The 18651-nt window shown below is 36.4% G+C and overlaps 1 protein-coding gene across 1 annotated transcript; it reads right to left on the reverse strand.

Moving 5' to 3' along the window:
• Positions 1–9315: 9315 nt before the first annotated feature.
• On the reverse strand, positions 9316–14615 carry LOC114303427 (G-type lectin S-receptor-like serine/threonine-protein kinase At4g27290). The gene is made up of 6 exons (XM_082881412.1): positions 14566–14615; positions 14011–14298; positions 13541–13964; positions 10197–10287; positions 9575–9833; positions 9316–9493 (listed from the first exon to the last, which is right to left on the reverse strand). Exons 1-6 carry the CDS (start codon positions 14613–14615, stop codon positions 9316–9318), a joined length of 1290 nt encoding a protein of 429 aa, XP_082737538.1.
• Positions 14616–18651: the final 4036 nt, after the last annotated feature.

Here is an 18651-nt window from a genome sequence, read left to right on the forward strand (position 1 = left end):
CAGGTAGGTCAATGGGAAGACGATGATCAATGCAATACAACACATAACCTTGATCTTGGGTAATGTGAGAGGAATGTGTAGTGACATGGATGTTGGCACATATGATGATGTTAAGGAGACGAAAATGAGGAAGAAGCTCATTTTGTTGAATGAGCGCCCCGGCAATCCAAGTCCAGGGAGTGCCACAAAGTTCAGTGGCTACTCGATCAAAATCAACACCGCTGCGAGTAATGAAAGGATAATGACAATTCCGAACTTCTGGAAGACCAAGAAACTGCATAAAAACTTCGTTATTGATGACCAAAGCTTTGTTCCTAACCCAAGTGCAAAAAAAGAGAGCAATTTCCTTGCTGATAGAGTGTATCTTACAATAAAATTTGTGGACCAAACTGAGATTTTGAGGCCTGGAGAAAAACAAGACTTGATCACGTCCTAAAGAATCAAGCAAGGAACGGATAGGAATCGACTCAAATGCACTAGGATGGACATTCCGTTCCAGGTGAACTTTCCTAGAGGCATAGAATTCTCGAAACAAGTTGGATTTTTACTTGGATTCAAATTTTTCAGTATTGTAATTTAGGCGGGACACAGTGGATTTATGACGTTTCGAAGGCTCAGCCATCACTGACCAAAAAGGAGACAAGACAACCACATAAACCACCCACCAAGCCACACACAAGGTACCCAGAAACCCATTTGAACGCCCAAATATAACATAAGATCACAGCAAACAACCATTAGTCCAACAGGGTTAAACAACATTAAAATGCACAAAACCATTGCATTATATCAATGATAGTAAAATCAAGGTTAGGGTGAAGTTCCAAAATCAACCAGTTTCAGTAGTATGAGAGATATAGAGACAGTAGATTATAGAAACCAACATTCACACAATGCACTAAGGCTATCATAAAGTAGTAGTTGCAACATAGGGTAGAACCAAGGTAGAAAAAATTAAAGCCCTAATTTCAAAAGGGAGAAAGCAAAACCCTAGCAAAAATTCACCAAACTATGAACTCAAAATGCAATAGAGAGACAACAGAAAAACAAAAAACGATCCCAAAGAATGGAAAATGAAACCTAAGAAGAAAAGTCCTCACAATGAGTCCTAGCAAAACCACATACACAATAGAGCAAACACACAGAGAAAAAGGACGAAAGAAAAAAAAACTAGAAATAAAAAAACTTACCAATCAAAGGAATATGCAAGAAGGAAGAAGGATGCCTCCAAAATCGAGTGAGAATCGAGGGAGAAACAGTAGGAGGAGAGACTCATACGCTAGGAGAGAGATAAAATGAGCAAAAAAGGGGGAAAAATGAAGTGAGAAGACGCCGTAAACATATTTAAACCATGACAGGTCGCTCGAGTGAAGACTCTCTCGCTTGAGCTAAGTCACTTACACGCACGAGGTCGCTTGAGCCAAGAATTGGTCGTTCGAGCCAAAAAGACATGCTCCCAAAATTTGTTCCATCTACAAAAATCCTGGGTTGAGAGAAAGCTTGCTCGAGTGCAAACTCTCTCGCTCGAGCGAAGAACAAAAAAACAAAACACTAAAAAACACCTTTCTAAGCAAAAACAAAAATACTCACACTAATAAGTGGAATCTGAAACAAAAAAGAGTGAGTACAGTAGCATGAATGTGACACTAAGATGAGATAATCTACAAATCATGAAGCCTACAAACTTGCAATATTGACAATATGAAGCATAAAATCATGTGTACATCAGATAAAGATTGATCAATGAGCATAGGATACTTGAGAATGCATAACTCAAATTCAATCATGAGAGCTCACAAAGAGAAAGTGTGTGTGTGCAATCCTCGAGAGACCACAAAGCTAGAGTTAATCCTGGTAGTGATCGGATGGCTAGACCTCTGACAAGAGTAACTAAACATCACAGACAAAAGTTAAACCACTAGGAATCAAGGGGTATTTGTTGAGTAAACGTGAAGGTTCCCCCTCAATCAATGAGTTTTTTTTCTTCTTCTTCTTTTGTGACTTCGCTTTTCTGTGGGCACTCACTGGTGGCTTGCACGCTCAAGAGTATGGAGACCAAACCAGAAAAGCATGATATTAGAAAGAATGGCCTGGTTGGTGCCTCTGAGGTAGCCTTTTCCTAATGCTTGAACTTTAATGAACTAATGGAGGAACCGTGAAAGTGAAAAACGATGGTAGATGGTTAAGAGACTCAATATCACCCATGATATACCAGTAAAGGTCAATTCCTCTGAAAATGAATAAGAAACACTGTTAGTGGTCCATAGAGAACTTTGATCACTTGTGCGGAAACCCCTGTAACAATTTAACTTAAGGATGTGTACAGAATGAGATCATGAAGTCAGTGAGTATGGGCATTCAGAATGAGCTATGAACAAAGAAGAATGAAACCTTGCGAGCAGCATGAGAAGTGTTCATATAAATCTAAATGTAGAGATGGCAGGAATCAATGATAAGGAGATTATAGCATCCAACCACACATAAAGCCAAACACACACTCTCTCTCAAGTAATCAGTAACACCCTAGTGATTGAGCACGACACCCAAGGTCTTTCTAAGGAACTCAAACCTAAGAAGATCAAGGGGTTTTGTAAATATATCAGCTTTTTGATGCTGAGTAGGTGCATGTTCAAGAAGAACAAGGCCTTCTTCTACTAACTCTCGAATAAAATGATGACGAATGTCAATGTGTTCGGTGCGAGAGTGTTGGGCAGAATTTTTAGAAATGTTAATGGCACTTGTGTTATCACAGAAAAGAGTGAGAGTGTTCTGGTCTATTCCATAATCATGAAGCATTTGCTTCATCTACAGCATTTGTGTACAACAACTCCCTATAGCAATGTACTCATCCTCAGCGGTCGAAAGAGAAATGGCATTTTGCTTTTTGCTATGCTAGGTAACCAAATTATTCCTAAGGTAAAAACACCCCCCAGAGGTGCTCTTACGATCATCAACACACCTTACGCAATCGGCATCAGAAAAACCAATGATTTCAGCTGTAGTGTCGATCGAGAACCAAATCCCATAACCCAATGTCCCATTCACATACTTAATGATTCGTTTGACAGTAATCAGATGAGACTCTTTAGGACAGGCTTGGTAATGGGCACAAACACCTACACTAAATGCAATGTCAGGACGATTGGCTGTGAGGTACAAGAGACTCCCTATCACACTCTTATAAAGGGTAGGATCAACATCAGTACCGAAGGAATCTTTGGAAAGGTGAAGACTGGTGCTCATGGGAGTGCATGCGTGTTTGGCCGACTCAAGACCGAACTTTGACACAAGATTTTTAGCATACTTCGTCTGAGAAACAAACATACCCGAAGGAGACTGTTTAATTTGAAGACCTAAGAAATAAGACAACTCTTCCATCATGCTCATCTCACACTCATGTGTCATGCAATCCCAAAAGTATTTCACAAAATGATCAGCAGTGGATCCAAACACAATATCAACAACATAAATATGAGGAACAAGTATATGAGACTTAGTATGTTTCACAAATAAAGACTTGTCCAGACTAACCCTTTGAAAATCATTATCAAGAAGAAAGGCAATAAGTCTATCATACTAAGCTCGAGGGGCTTGTTTTAACCCATATAAAGCCTTGTCTTACTTGTAGACATGGTTTGGACATTTTGGGTCCTCAAACCCTTTTGGTTGTTCAACATAAGCCTCTTCTTTCAAGTACCCATTCAGAAAGGCACTTTTCACATCCATTTGAAACAATTTGAAACCAATAAAGCATGCAACGCCAGCTAAAATACGAATAGATTCGAGACGTGCAATTGGGGCAAACGTTTCATCGTAGTCAACACCCTCTACTTGTGTATAGCCTTGAGCAACCAACCTAGCTTTATTTCTAATTACAGTAACATTCTCATCAGATTTATTCTTAAAGATCCACTTGGTACCTATCACATTCATGTCTCTAGGTTTGGGAACAAGAGTCTAAACATTGTTATGTTCAAATTGACCTAGTTCTTCATGCATAGCATTGACCCAACTATCATCTAGTAAGGCCTCTTTTATGTTCTTAGGTTCAATTAATGAAACATAACACATATGAGATACCTCCTCCCGAATTTGTCTTTGGGTTTTCATTTGATCAGAGACACTTCCAATCACCTATTGAGCCGGATGATTCAATTTCACCCTTTCTAATGGTTTGAACTTTGGACTTGTGGTGACAGAGGTATCTAGAATGGTGTCTCTCTGTGCACTCTTTGGACTCTGACTTACCTAAGAGGTTGGTGCTGTCTCACCTTCTTGTGCTTGAACCTCAGCTTCTCTTTGACTTTGTGGTTCAGTATCCAGGATTGGAGATCCTCATTTATCGTTGAAGTAGGAGAACCCGTGTCATCTATAACCACATTGATCGATTCCATTAAAGATGAAGTTTGCTGGTTATAGACACGAAAAGCTCTACTAGTGGTTGAATACCCTAGAAAAATACCTTCATCACTTCGGGAGTCAAATTTTCCCAAAGGCTCTCTATCTTTGAAAATCTAACATTTACTCTCAAAAGTTTTGAAGTATTTTACATTAGGTTTCAATCCCTTCCACAATTCATATGGAGTTTGTAAAATGCCAGGCCTTAAACAATAGTATTTAGGGCTTCAGCCCAAAACTTTGGAGGAACTTTCTTACTAAGGAGCATGACCCTAGCCTTCTCTTGAACAACTCTGTTCTTCCTCTCAACAACTCCATTTTGTTGTGGAGTAATAGGTGTAGAAAATTCATGCTTAATTCCATGCATATCACAAAAATCTGAAAATGAACTATTTTCAAACTCACGACCATGATCAGTTTGGATTCTTATGATACGCCCAATAGAAACACCCTGTTCATTTTGGATTTTAAGGACTAAGGCTTGGAAAGCATCAAACATATCAGATTTTTCTCTTAAAAAATTTACCCATGTAAAACGGGTAAAATCATCAACGGTTAAAAAAATGTATCTTTTACCTCTAATGCTTTCAGTGCGAGTGGGTCCCGTAAGATCCACATGGACCAATTCAAGAGGACATTTGGTTGTAAAGCTGTTCACTTTTTTATGAGGGGCACAGGTTTGCTTCCTAAGTTGACATGGTCCACACACATGATTCATGATCTTACACAGTTTAGGTACTCCTCTCACAAGCTCTTTGTTGGCTATCTTAGTTAGGTCTTTGAAATTCATATGACCTAATCTTTGATGCCACAGATCAATATTACTTATGATAGTTGAGTGGCAAGTGAGATCATTAGTGGTAATAATCTCGTAACAGTTATCAGATGTGCGAACCCCATGCATGACAGTATTTCCCTTTTTATCTAAAATTTCACATTTTTTTTTTTTTTTGAAAATAATACTTCATGGTGGGAATCACATATTTGACTGATGCTCAAAAAATTTTCTTTAAGGTCATCAACAAGTATTGCATTTTTGAGCTTGGGAAGACCAGCCACACTTATAGAGCCCTTACCAATGACTCTATATGTGCCACCATCTCCGAAGGTAACAATTCCTCCTTCATATTTTTCAAAGGAGGAGAAATACGATTTGTCACCTGACATGTGACGAGAGCACCCACTATCAAGGCACCACATGTGTGAGTCACGTGCTTTTAGAGCAGTGTGAACAACAAAACAAGTCAAGTCATCCTTTCTCACCCATATCTTTTTGGTCATAACAAAATCAGGACTGACGGTCTTGGTAAATGTCTTAGCATTGTGAACACCTTCATGAATCTTGGTGTTCCGCCTAGACATGTAAGGTTGTCTCCTAACCCAAAAAGTATTAGAGTTTCTACCCTTTTGAGACACCTTACCAAACAACTCAAAGTAATAAGGACGAATGTGGCCATACCTACCACAGTGATGACAAACCAAAATAGGTTTTACCTCCCTTTTGTTGATCTTACCCCCGTTAGGCAGATGAAGAGAGAGATCACCCTGTTGCACCTTCAGCTTTCCCTTTGCTTAAGTCTTCAGGTCATGTGATGTAGAGGCCTATCCCTTATGAGCTGTCGCATTACCATAGCCTAGCCCACTTTTGTCACAACCCATTTGTTGAGACCTGAGGATGTCTTCTAATGACTTGGAACCTTTGTTCCATATGGAAATTGTGGCTCTAACATCTCTGAGTTCTTCATCTTTTTGACCAACCATCTCTTCCAATGTAGCTTGTGACATCTCAAAGCTTTCAATCTTCTCTTCATTTGTGGCATATATTTTTAGAAGTTCATTCCTTTCGGTCTCACAAGATAGAAGTTTCCCACATAGGTCTTGCCTGTCATTAGAGATCTTGATGACATTCTGCTTTGCTGTTGCAATTTTTTCTTTTAGCTTGACATTCTCGCTTTCACATGCTTTGAGCTTGAGAGTGAGTTTGTCATTGATTTTGGACAAATTCAGAGATTCATCGTAAAGCTTTTCGTAAGCTTGTTGAAGATCATCACCATCAATCTTATCATTGTCGTCTGATGTTCATCATCTTCTTTTTGCTCCTCTTTCTCCTGGACCTCATCCAGTCAAGCAACTAATGTGGGAAAGGTGACAGATGGTGCTGAAGATGACTCTCATCTTTCATGAAATTGACTCAGAATGTCCCATACATCTTTGGCCTTTGTGCAGTGAGCAACCCATTGCTGTTCTTCATCAGAAATTGCTTCACGAATGGTAGACAGAACTCTCAGATTGCTCGAATTGTCAGTACTTTCAACATCCTCTTCAATGGCTTTCCAGCCCTCAGGGTCGTAAGCTCTTAGAAACGCCCTCATTCTAATCTTCTAGTACAAGTAATTACTCCCATCAAAGGTAGGAGCACGGTGCAGATTCTAACCATGATCAAATTCCATTGGCTTTGGAGGAGGTTGAGTGATGGTAGACCAGAATGCCGTGTAAGTACTATCTCCGTCTTCACCGGATTCGGTTTCATCGGGTTCTTGCTCTGACCCGCTTTCATCATCCTAAGTCACTGTATAAACTTTCTTTTGGTTCTTTTTCGAAGGACATTCAAGAGCAATATGTCCAAACCCTTGACATTCATAACAGTTGACCCCTTGCCCCTTCACAATCTTCTTTTCAGTTTTTGGAGCAAGTTTTGATGGAAAAGTTTTGGGTTTTTCATTAATCTTATATTTTGAAATAGGGTCCTTGAAATTAGGCTTCTTTTTCTTTAAATTTTTGTTGAACTATTTAGTAAAGATAGCCGTCATCTCGGACTCTAGATCAAACTTAGTCTTAGGAGTTTTTGCAGTCTCATGAGCACTAGTGAAAGCCACACTATCTTTTTATTTTTTCTTCGAAATTTGGTAGGCTTCATAAGTTTGCAAGTTTCCAACCAACTGATCAAGCTTGAGGGTATCAACATTTTGAGCCTCCTCAATTATTGGAACCTCTCAGGTAAAGACCTCAAAATTTTTTCAACAACCTTAGCTTCAGGGATTTTTTCACCAAGTGTGAAATGGGAATTCACGATGTCACTAAGTTTAGAATAAAAATCATCAAACGTCTCATCATCACGCATAAAAAGAGTTTCAAAGGCTGAGGTGAGACGTTGAAGTTTGGACCTTTTAACAGAAGTAGTACCTTTGTGAATCGTTTCAAGAATGTCCCAAGCCTCTTTTGCTACCTCACACATGCAAATACGATAAAACTTTTCAGGTGTAATAGAGCAAAAAAGGGAATTGAGAGCCTTACTGTTCCAACTCGAGTTTTGATAGTCAAATGTGTCCCATTATCAAGGGGTTTGAGAATATCAACACCATCAATGGTGACAATAGGTTCACTCCACCCATAGATCACACAGTGCCAAATGTTTTCATCGATAGATTTTAAAAATGCTCTTATTCGAGCATTTCAATAAGAATAGTTTGTACCATCAAGTAACAGAGGTCTATGGGTCGAGTTATCTTCGCGAATTGTATCCATATCACTAATCACACAAAATACACTCCTATAGTTTTCGATAAAAACAAAGAGTGACCTGCTCGGATACCAATTGAAAAACCTAAGTGATTCATGATTAGATCAAGATTTAATTATACTAGTTCCCAAACAATTAAAACTAACACTCTAAATCATCAAGCACGTATGAACGTGATTTAGTTTGTTGTTTCAAAAAACAGTAAATCGACACACACGATTTTTACGTGGAAAAACCACAATTGGAGCACCTCCAATTGTGATAAAAAAAACTACGGGTGAAACGCCACAAATCAATCCACTACTGAAGAAAGAAAGATTACAAAGATACCAAACAAATTACCCAACTGCTGCCAATTTGTCTTCAAATCTATTGTAATTCTTTCACCGCAACCTTCATCTCGGAAATGATCAGATTGATGTTGAATCCACAACATCCATTGTCGAATCAACGACTGCGCACAACACCAAACTCCTTTGACTCCTCTGTGCTTGATTCTTCGGATTCCACTGAAGAAGAAAACTTTTAAATATCAACAATCAAACTCCTTGATGTGTGCTTATCAAAACATGAGCTTAATACTCAATCAAAACATCAAGGAAACTAGCAAACAACCCCAAAAGGAAACCCTAAAATCCTTAAAGAAAATCTCAAAAATGTAACCCTAAAACTGACTTAAACAAGTATTTATAGAAAATAGAGACTTCGAAGCTCGCTCGAGCAAAGACTTTCTCGCTCGAGCGAGGAACTAAATGCGCCTGTTTTCCGTCGCTCGAGCCAAGCTTCCTTTGCTCGAGCATACAATCCTCCTTCCCAGAACTTTTGCAGACAAGGTAACTTCTGGGAGCAGAACATCTTCGCTCGAGTGAGCAAGACAAAACTACTAGGAAAATTACAACTCGATTAAACAAAGTTCGTTCGGGGGATTGACAAGACTAAGGGACCTAACATGTAGAAAGAAAGAAATTTTATTAATTATGATGATAACCAATAAAGGTTTATAACCCAGCATTAAGAAGAAACAATGACTAACCATAGCTTCCACCTTAAAGAAGGTATAAAATCTAACTAAATGGTTTTCATTTTACTTCACAGGTTTTGGGGCATGTAATTAGCATCAACACAATGTGTGTTTCTATCGAGCATTTAACAGGGTAATGGTGATTTCATTGGTTGAAGTTGTTGCATCCTTGCTTCACAAACCACCAGCCTCAAGAACATTCCTTTCAGTGAAGAAGCCAGGTTGTTTGGTCTGAGGCAATGGACCTTCACTACCCAACATCAAAGCCATAAAAGAAATGCTTGGCTTGTCTTCTGGACATTGTTGCACACATAAAAAACCCACATGGATGGATCGCAACACTTCAATTAGGTAGCATGAGTCCTATAGAGCCTTGTTAATCAATTCCAACAGCCTGTCTTCTTTGTAGAAGGAGGTTGAGGTGGTGATTTGGATGATAGAAACCTCTGTTTCTCCTCCCACTCACAATCTCCAGTACCAAAACACCAAAGCTGAACGCATCTAATTTGACTGAAAATAGCCCATCCACTACATACTCTGGGGCCATGTAAGCACTACAGAGAAACACTTAATGAAGAATCAAATTTTGAAGCAATACAAGTGGATTAAACAAAACATTTTATGAAGATTCTTACTGTGTTCTAACTACTCTATTTGTATTTGCTTGTGTCTCATTTCCTCCAAAACTTTTAGCCACGCCAAAGTCTGATATATTTGGATTCATGTCAATATCCAACAAAATATTGCTAGCTTTGAGATCTCTATGAATAATTCTCAGTATGGAATCTTGATGAAGATATAAAAGCCCCCGATATGGAAGCACTTCGGCCACTCTAGTAATGTGCTTCGGCTTCGATCTGGAAATTATTTTGTCTGGTGTAGTCCTTGCTCTTGCTAATTGGATGCATGAATTTTTAACAGTATTCCTCAATGGAAGATCCCAAATTTTTCTAGAAGAAAAAGTTCATGCAAATGCACATGTAATAATAACCTTTTTGGACTCATTATTAAATAATTCAAAAAATTTATATCGAACCAAAAAGAATTAAAAAAAAAAGAAGGAAAGACTATTGGCTGGTCTAATAGCGGAATAGTTGTGCTATATATGTAGTATTATAGTTTTAAAGAGAGCCAAACCAAAAATAAAGTAATCTAGACTTTTGTTGGGCATGTATTTATAGATCAACATATTTTCTTCTCCTTCAATGCAGCATCCTAGAAGCTTCACGAGATTTCAGTGCCGAAGTTTGACAATACATATAACTTCATTCTTAAACTCATCAATTCCTTGGCTAGAATTCTTTGAGAGCCGCTTCACAGCTATTTCTTGTCCTCCTTTCAACATACCCTGGGAATTACCATTATAATTGATAGAATTTCTATTAGAACTTAAAATAAACCACTCCTTTTTTTTTTCCAACTAAAAGAAACCACTTTTTTTTATATTTATTTTAAATTCTTATTATTTATGTATTTTACTTTTTTTTTTTTGTTTTTTTGGTTTTTTATGTCGCTCTGGCTAACATTACTTCAACAGGTGCAGTCATGACTAGTGATTTATGTAACAACATTACCAGACACATACTTGAAAGAAAAAATTACACAGATTTATGAAGTTTCATATCTAAGAAAATATGCATCAAACCAACCAATTGTTTTCTTTGAAAATTGAAAGAAAAATATATTATGCGATGCCAGATAGCACCTAGATTGTGTGATAAGGAAAGGGCAAGAATGTTTACTCTACGTGGGTGAGTGAGGACAGGTGGAGGGGATTACAAAATTAGAACTTCCCTACAAGGTTTTAAAGGTTAGTCTCAATCATTTTTCTCACATTTAATATAAATATGTATATAATAATAATTTGCTACATAGAATATTCAACTAGAATAAAAATTCAGTTTCCATAATTTATAAATAGAATACTCTACTAGAATAATATGACAATGACATTTTTTAAATAAATGATCATCGATATGTGTTTTGATTTGAAATTAAAGAGTTCAAATTTGTGACATCATTTTGTGTTGCTTTTAATAGAATTTTTGTGTTTGTATACCATTACTTGAAAAAATAGAAAACAAAAATAAAGTACCAACCTATAATTGAATAATCATTAAAAAAAGGGTCAAATATTAGCTTGTTGGTAAGCTCATTTTTTGTTTTGAATGATGATGTTAGTTAGTTAAATAATACCTACACATTTTTGTTATTTTACTTAACAAGAACCTGTGACGGTACTGAATTAGCTTATCTTATACTAATGTTGAGAAGATGGATTACTACTCCCCTTATTTGTGGACATATAGGCCATTCCAAAAGATAGTAGCATGATAAGGTAGAATACATTTTGAATATAAAATTGTAGGCAAGTTGATTATTGGATTAATTATAAAGTGTAGGTGTGACACCCCAAAGAATGCCACGTACTATAATTATATCATCACCCATCCTTAAATACCCTGGGCCAAAATAATTATCCTATTGACTATTTCATATCATAGGATACCCTAATTCAATTACCTTACAATGTTCTGGAAATAAATATGAATTGTTAGGATAACAATTTGGGAAATGAATACATTAGCTAGAAAACTTTGGAATATCGGTGCTTGATAGAGAGCCTAAGTAGCCAAGAAGAACTTGAACATGAGACTTTAGTATAAAAATTTTGGGTAAATGTTAAAGAGTTAGGGAGGAGGGAAAAGCATATTGGCTAGTGATTGTGAGGCCTCAATTTTTGACTGGAGGGGACACCAAAAGCTCTGCCCTCCCTCCCTTATGAATTAAATGCCTAGATGATTTAGGAAATCTTTAGTGAGGAGCTTAATGACCTTGGTTCTATCTCTCTTTTCTTGCTATGGACTGTTGAATCCTCAATCCATTTAACATAAATGGTCAATTGATCAGTTAGATAATACAATCATGAAAGCACAAACTTAAAGGGATTGCTTTAGATTTCAATCCCTTGATGTATTGAAATTGTTATGGCAAATGGGATGAATAAAGCTAAACAAAACAAACACACAAGCACACAAGAATTTAGAAGCTTATGCAGGGGTGAAGACAAAATTGCGACTTGAGGGGGCCAACCAGAAGAAATTAATTTCACCAATTAGGGCGACTTGAGATGCCCTTGATAGAACCGAAAAGAGAAGAATGATTTATGTAGCCGACCCCATTTGATGGGACTTAAGGCGTGGTTTGGTTTGGGCAACTTGAGATAATTTGACGTCTAAAGGGATAATTTTAAATGAGGTTCCCTACAATTTTCAATATTGTTTTAATTTTTGATCTTCTATTCAAATTTCATTAATATATTCTTTTACTTGATAATATGGCTAATTCACTTAATCTTTCTTGTGACAGACAATTTTAGGTATAATTTTATTATTTTTAATATTAGAATTGCTTTGAGCAAATCTTTCTATAATTTTATATAAGATAGGCAGAAAGTTATAAAAATCATATAGTGAAATATCTCAACAATATAAGTTTAGTCATTTGATGCTGATAAGGTTTTGAAAATTTATTTTGAGATTCAAAATTGACCAAAAAGAGAGTTCTATAGTAGAAAGATAGTTTAGGTGCTGATAAAAGTGAAGATGGCAGCTGATTGGACTTTCTTTATCGCTATTCTTGTATTGATAAATAAATCTGGTAGTCGTGTCTTTTTTTTTTTTGGCCAACGCATTTTCTTTTAAAAAGTTGACTAGCTTAGTTGATTTTCAGCCTTCATTTTTAAACAAGGGTCTTCATTAAAATTAAAGTAAGGCTGTGTTCTGATCAAGAATTTGACAAAAGATTTGTGGAGAAAAGGAAAAGGGTAGGGAAAGGTAAATGATGCAGTTTCACGTTGTGTATAGATATCAAAGACAATCATAACTCTAGAACTTTGAAATAACACAATATAAACAAAATCCAAATGATAATAAACTAGGGTCAAAATTGGCTCAAATACAAATACACGTATAACCTACTGTGGTGGGCATGTGGGTTTAGATGGGTAATACGTATCATCCAGATTGAATTCCCACAACAAAAATCAACATTCAAGATGAAACCAAAATTAACTCTCCTTTTGCTAAACTATAGTTAGATCTAGAAAGGTAATATAGTGAGGAATGTTTTAAGGAAGAAATGTAAAACTTCAGTACAGTTAACTAAGTTAACTACATGCTTCTTACATATGTATAATCTAATCAATCTATGTTCACTAATCTATCTGTTTGGTATGAATTCTTACCTAACTCAGAGGAAGCCATCCTTATGTAAATGTCTTGCTTATTTGCATTTAACTCTCTCATATCAATCAACTCATCAAACCAAAGTAAGTAGCCACTTCCACCTCTTCTTATGTCTAAATTTGCATAAGCCATACAAGAGCAGTTTTTCAAGCATACTATCTCGCATTTCCTGAGTGTCATGTTCCTGTCAAACTAGGAGTTCCGTGTTTCAGGCATTTTATAGCCTGAATACTTGGCAAATCCATCTTCATTATGGCAATCCAACGGTGTCCTCCAAACACACCCATTAGACCAATCTCCATTTCCCCATTGCGTTTGGTTCTGGGGCACAAATTTACTCAAACAACCACATACCGGATTGTTTCCAACGTTACAGTTACCATTCAGACCACACAGTTTATAGGTATCATAGTTATCTGTCGGTGAAGTCAGGCCAATGACCCATTGCTGGGTTAGATCAATCCACATCATGCACTGTAAAACGCCAATATGACTCAGAACCATCCTTGAAACAACTGAGCTGAGTAGTTTATAATCACAATACACTTCCTCCTTGGTGTAAACCAATTCAAATGTGTAGATTGAATTTGATAGAAGGCTTGGTCTCCCATTGAATTTGATATCATTCCATGGCCCAGTTCGGAACAGCACATTAGGACCACTTCTCAGAATATTTTGTGGGTATCCTTGAGGTTCACATTGGTATGTAAACTCACCTAGAGCTAGATCATCACTGCTCTTCCAAGAGGAGAGGTGGCGCTCTAGGCCCGTTTCTAAGCTTCATGCCTAGTAAAAGAGTATCACATGGATAATCAAAACTTTGCCACAGAAAATGCCCATACTCATCATTAGCATCTTGCACAGCAAGATTTCCAGACTCCATCAGTCGTGCAATAGGGACTTGTGTGGATCCTGTCATATTGGGAGACCAAATGGTGCTGCCAGTACTATTGACAAGGGCAAGAATTCCAAGGTTGATTATAGTTAAGACGCTTGACGAATCGAGGAGTGGGATTTCTTTATTGGCAACCCATACAACGGTTCTAACAGAAATATTATTGTACCATATTCCTAAGTATTGATTCCGGGAACTGCCAGGACTGAAAAAACGCCTGTAATGAAGTGAGTTTTAGTTATGGTGTCTACTGTATTGGAGACTATGAAGATGGAAAATAAAGAGGAAAAAAATAAACGTATTTTAAGGCTTTCCATCGATAGTCTCATCTTCAATTCATGAACTACCTTTGTTTTTCCATTATTTATTCAATTTATAAGAAATATAATAAACAGAAAAAGAAAGACTCAAGAGCACTTGCAGTCATTTCCCCCTCGTTGCATCATTATTTAGAAAAGCATACTTTTCTAAATTCTAAATGTACCTTTCAATTGGAACTGCTAGATATTGGGAATCTTGGATAACAAAATTCATAGACCATACAATTTTTTGTGTCTCCTTGTTTGCTTGTCTATTGTTGACTGCATAAATGGCTTGATATGTTTTTTGATGGAGCACGAAGAAGCTGCTCTCACTGAAACTAAAGAAATTTCTAACACATATTCAGTCATCCCTGCAATGTTAACTTCAGAAATTGTCATTTTTGTTTTCTACTGATCATTTTATTTATTTATTTTCATTTAATCTATAGGATAAACATATGTTGTACAAATTGTGTGATAACATAAAACAAATAGATTCATAATGGACAATTGGAATTCTAGAACAAGCAAACCCTGCTAAAAATTACAATACATCATAAAATAAAATAGCAAAGGAAAGCAAACCGAAGGCTGCAGTAGATAGTGTCTCGCCCACTTGGATCAGACCGAGGTCGTGGTTCATGGGTCGTGGGTCATGGATCTTGGATCTTGGACCTTGGGCTTGGGCTTGAGGCTTGCTGGAATGGATTGAGTGTGGGGGTTGGGCTTGGCCCACCCATCTTAGTCTTTTTGGGCCAAGCCAAATCTATGGGTTGCAGATATATATACAAAAAACCTAGGTGTATAATAGAGCTGGTAACTCCTCTATTCGTGATGGATTTAATCCATCAGTTTTGCAGATTAATATAAAATTGATTTCTGCATTAGTGATGGGCCTTGATGGCTGGAGCCTCTTCCTTTGTCCCTCCATGTGTATATAAGGAGACCCTTCTCCTTCATTCTGGTTACCCAGAAAATTTACTTCTTTTTTTCTTTCAAAGTTTTCTCTAGTTTTTTTATTCTTCCTATAAGGGAGTGTTGCAAAGCTTTGTTCACCGAAGCTACTCAGTCAATGCATTGTTGTAGCTGGTCCAACCGTTGCATCCTAGGAGACAGACGTCGAACAACCTCCAGCACCTAACCGGTGAGGCGGCGAATCTGTTTTAAGGACACTGTCAAGTGCAGACTTTGGTTTGCTTTCCTTTGCTATTTTATTTTATGATGTATTGTAATTTTCAGCATGGTTTGCTTGTTTTGGAATTTCAATTGTCCATTATGAATCTATTTGTTTTATGTTATCACACAATTTGTACAACAAACTTAAAACAGATTCTATTTTTCCATACAATTACAAAATTAGATTCATGCACTAGACAGTGTTCGTAAAACAGATTCGCCGCCTCACCGGTTGGGTGCTGGAAGTTGTTTGACGTTTGTTTTCTGGGATACGTTGGTTGGACCAGCTACAGCAATGCACCGACTGAGTAGCTTCGGCGAGTAGAACTTTGTAGCACTCTCTCATAGAAAGAATAAAAAAACTGGAGAAAACTTTGGAAGACAAGGAGGAGCAAATTTTCTAGGTAACCAGAATGAAGGAGAAGGGTCTTTTTTTATACACATGGAGGGAGAGAGGAAGAGGCTCCAGCCATCAAGGCCCATCACTAATGCATCTACAAAACTGATGGATTAAATCCATTATGAATAGAGGAGTTACCAGCTGTATTATAAACCTAGGTTTTGTGTATGTATATATCTGTAGCCCATAGATTTGGCTTGGCCCAAAAAGATTAAGATGGGTGTGCCAAGCCTAACCCCCACCCTCAATCTATTCTAGCAAGCCTCAAGATCCACCACCCATGGACCTGGACTGGGACCCGGTCCGGGCAGGCGGGCGGTAATTTTTTCATGAACAACTTGGACCATAGTCCTGGCCCAAGTCCATCCTTGAAACATCCATAACTCCCTTCATTTGGAAAATTTTGATGCCCCAAAGGGCTCACACCTTAAGGCAAAAAAAGGGATTTAAATACCCATCAATGCTCTTCTCTGCAATCAATGGAGGATACAAGGTTTTACACCTTTCCCAACACCTGTTTCATGAGGCCAACCTAATGAGCCAATTTCTCATTCAAACTTTAATGGTTTTTGGTCATTCTTTTTGTGGTGTAAAGATCTTGTTACAAAGAATCTAAACCCATTTAATCCTATCTCAACCAATGGTTGGGACCTACTTTAATTTCACATTAAAGTCACAATAAAACCATTTTTTCAACAATCCCCCACATTAATAAAAATTGACCAAATAAAGAGAAACAGACAACGTTTACATCAAAGACTCGGAGAGAGTGCAATGGAATAACCCTGGCATCGAAAAATGTAGCTTTTGGCTTACCACAATCAGCATACATGCCCTTTTTTTTTCTCTCTATTAAACACTAAATTATATTGGAGAGCAGATAAAGATTCCTTTTAATTATTGGTCCGAAGAGTTGGAATACCATTGAGGGAATCCCATTGAGTATAAACAAGGGTGAAGTACCAATAAATCCTAAAATGTGATCTCGTAAACTGTTTAGTGCTTTCCTTTTTCTTATGAATCCAAAGGTCCCATTAAAGTGGAAACTACACAAAAGGGTAGTCACTTATATGTTTGGGTTTAATTTTTAGGGATAAAAGTGGGTTTCTAAAAATATAAAATTACATATTTGGACAATCCATACTATAGAAGTTTTGGATTTTCCCTCATTTTGGAACAAACCCCACATTACGAACAAAAACGTAACATTTTAATGTAACATTCCAATAACGTAACACTTTAATGTAACACACTAAAAAACTCCTTGGTGTGTTTTTCCCAAATGTAATAGCGTAACACTAAAAAAAAAAAAAAAAAAACTCATTGGTGTACTTTTCCCAAACATAATGCTCCAATGTAACACAAAAAAAAAAAAAAAAAAAAAATCCTTAGTGTACTTTTCCCAAACGTAACACTCCAATCAATGTAATCACAAACGTAACACTCCAATGTAACATATTCCAATGTAACATAGAAAAACACTAAAAAACTCCTTATACTTTTTCTAAATGTAACACTCACAGTTTGAAATTATACATTTGCCCAAACCTTATTAAGGAATATATGTACTCATTTTGGAATGGTTTGAAGAATCCCACATTTTTTTTTATAGTATTACATTAGAGTGTTATGTTTAGGAAAAATATACTAAGGATTTTTGTGTGTGTTACTTTAAAGTGTTATGCTAAGGAGTCTTTTTGGAGTGTTATATTGAAGTGTTAGGTTTAAGAAAAGTACACTAAGGAGTTGTTTTGTGTGTTACATTAAAGTGTTACACTAAGGAGTTTTTTTGTGTGTTACATTAGAATGTTGCAGTAAGATGTTTTTTTTTGAGTATTATATTAGAGTGTTGCATTTGGAAAAAGGTACATTAAGAATTTTTGTGTGTTACATTAGAGTGTAATAATTTTTTTATTTTTTTTATTTTTTTTGTGTTACATTATAATGTAAGACTAAGGAGTTTTTTTTTTTTTGAAATGTTATGTTTGGAAAAGTATAGTATAGAGTTTTTTTTTTTTTTTTTTTTTTGTGTGTGTTATATTAGGGTGTTACACTAGGATTTTTTTGTTGTTTTTTAGTGTTACATTGGACCGTTACATTTGAGTGTTACATTGGAGTATTACAGTTTCAAATTATACATTTAGCCAAAGCTTACTAAGTAGTTTTTGTACTCATTTTGAAATGTTTGAAAAATCCCACATCCTTTTGGAATATTTAAAAAAATCCCATATTTTAAGTCATTTTTGTACTCCTTTTGAAATGTTTTCCAAATAAAAAAGATTTTTCATATACAAATTCATTCCAAATTTGATTATCATACATTATGTACCTTACCTTTCTAGCACAAAAGAAAAAAAGAGAATGGAACATAATAGAAATAAGGGTATAACCGTAAATTAAAATTTTAAATAATATATTAAATCGATGGGACTAGTTGGTCTATAAGAAAATTTTCAGGACTAAATGAATCACCATTTCTCAAGATAGGATTTATAGGTAAATTTTCTGTCACACCCCAATTTTTAATTACTCGGAAACATTACCAAAGCCTGTAATTTAGATCCAATTTTTTTTTTTTTTTTCAAACATCCATTACCCTTGAGTAATAGGAGTACAATGATACATGTTCTCTCTCATGATGAATACAACAATAAATGTAATACATGCCAAGCTCCCGCTACGGAGTTACAAT

Source organism: Camellia sinensis, chromosome 7 (genome assembly GCF_055761805.1).
Source record: "Camellia sinensis isolate YWXY chromosome 7, ASM5576180v1, whole genome shotgun sequence".
NCBI classification, from domain to species: domain Eukaryota; kingdom Viridiplantae; phylum Streptophyta; class Magnoliopsida; order Ericales; family Theaceae; genus Camellia; species Camellia sinensis.

Excerpts from the sequence above, each read along its gene's own strand:
- LOC114303427 (XM_082881412.1), bottom strand. The coding sequence starts at position 14,615 with ATGAATTTTGTTATCCAAGATTCCCAATATCTAGCAGTTCCAATTGAA. Across the intron at positions 14,299-14,565 it reads CTAGCAGTTCCAATTGAAAG|GCGTTTTTTCAGTCCTGGCA; the intron begins GTACATTTAGAA and ends ACTTCATTACAG. Across the intron at positions 9,494-9,574 it reads AATAGAGTAGTTAGAACACA|TGCTTACATGGCCCCAGAGT; the intron begins GTAAGAATCTTC and ends GTTTCTCTGTAG.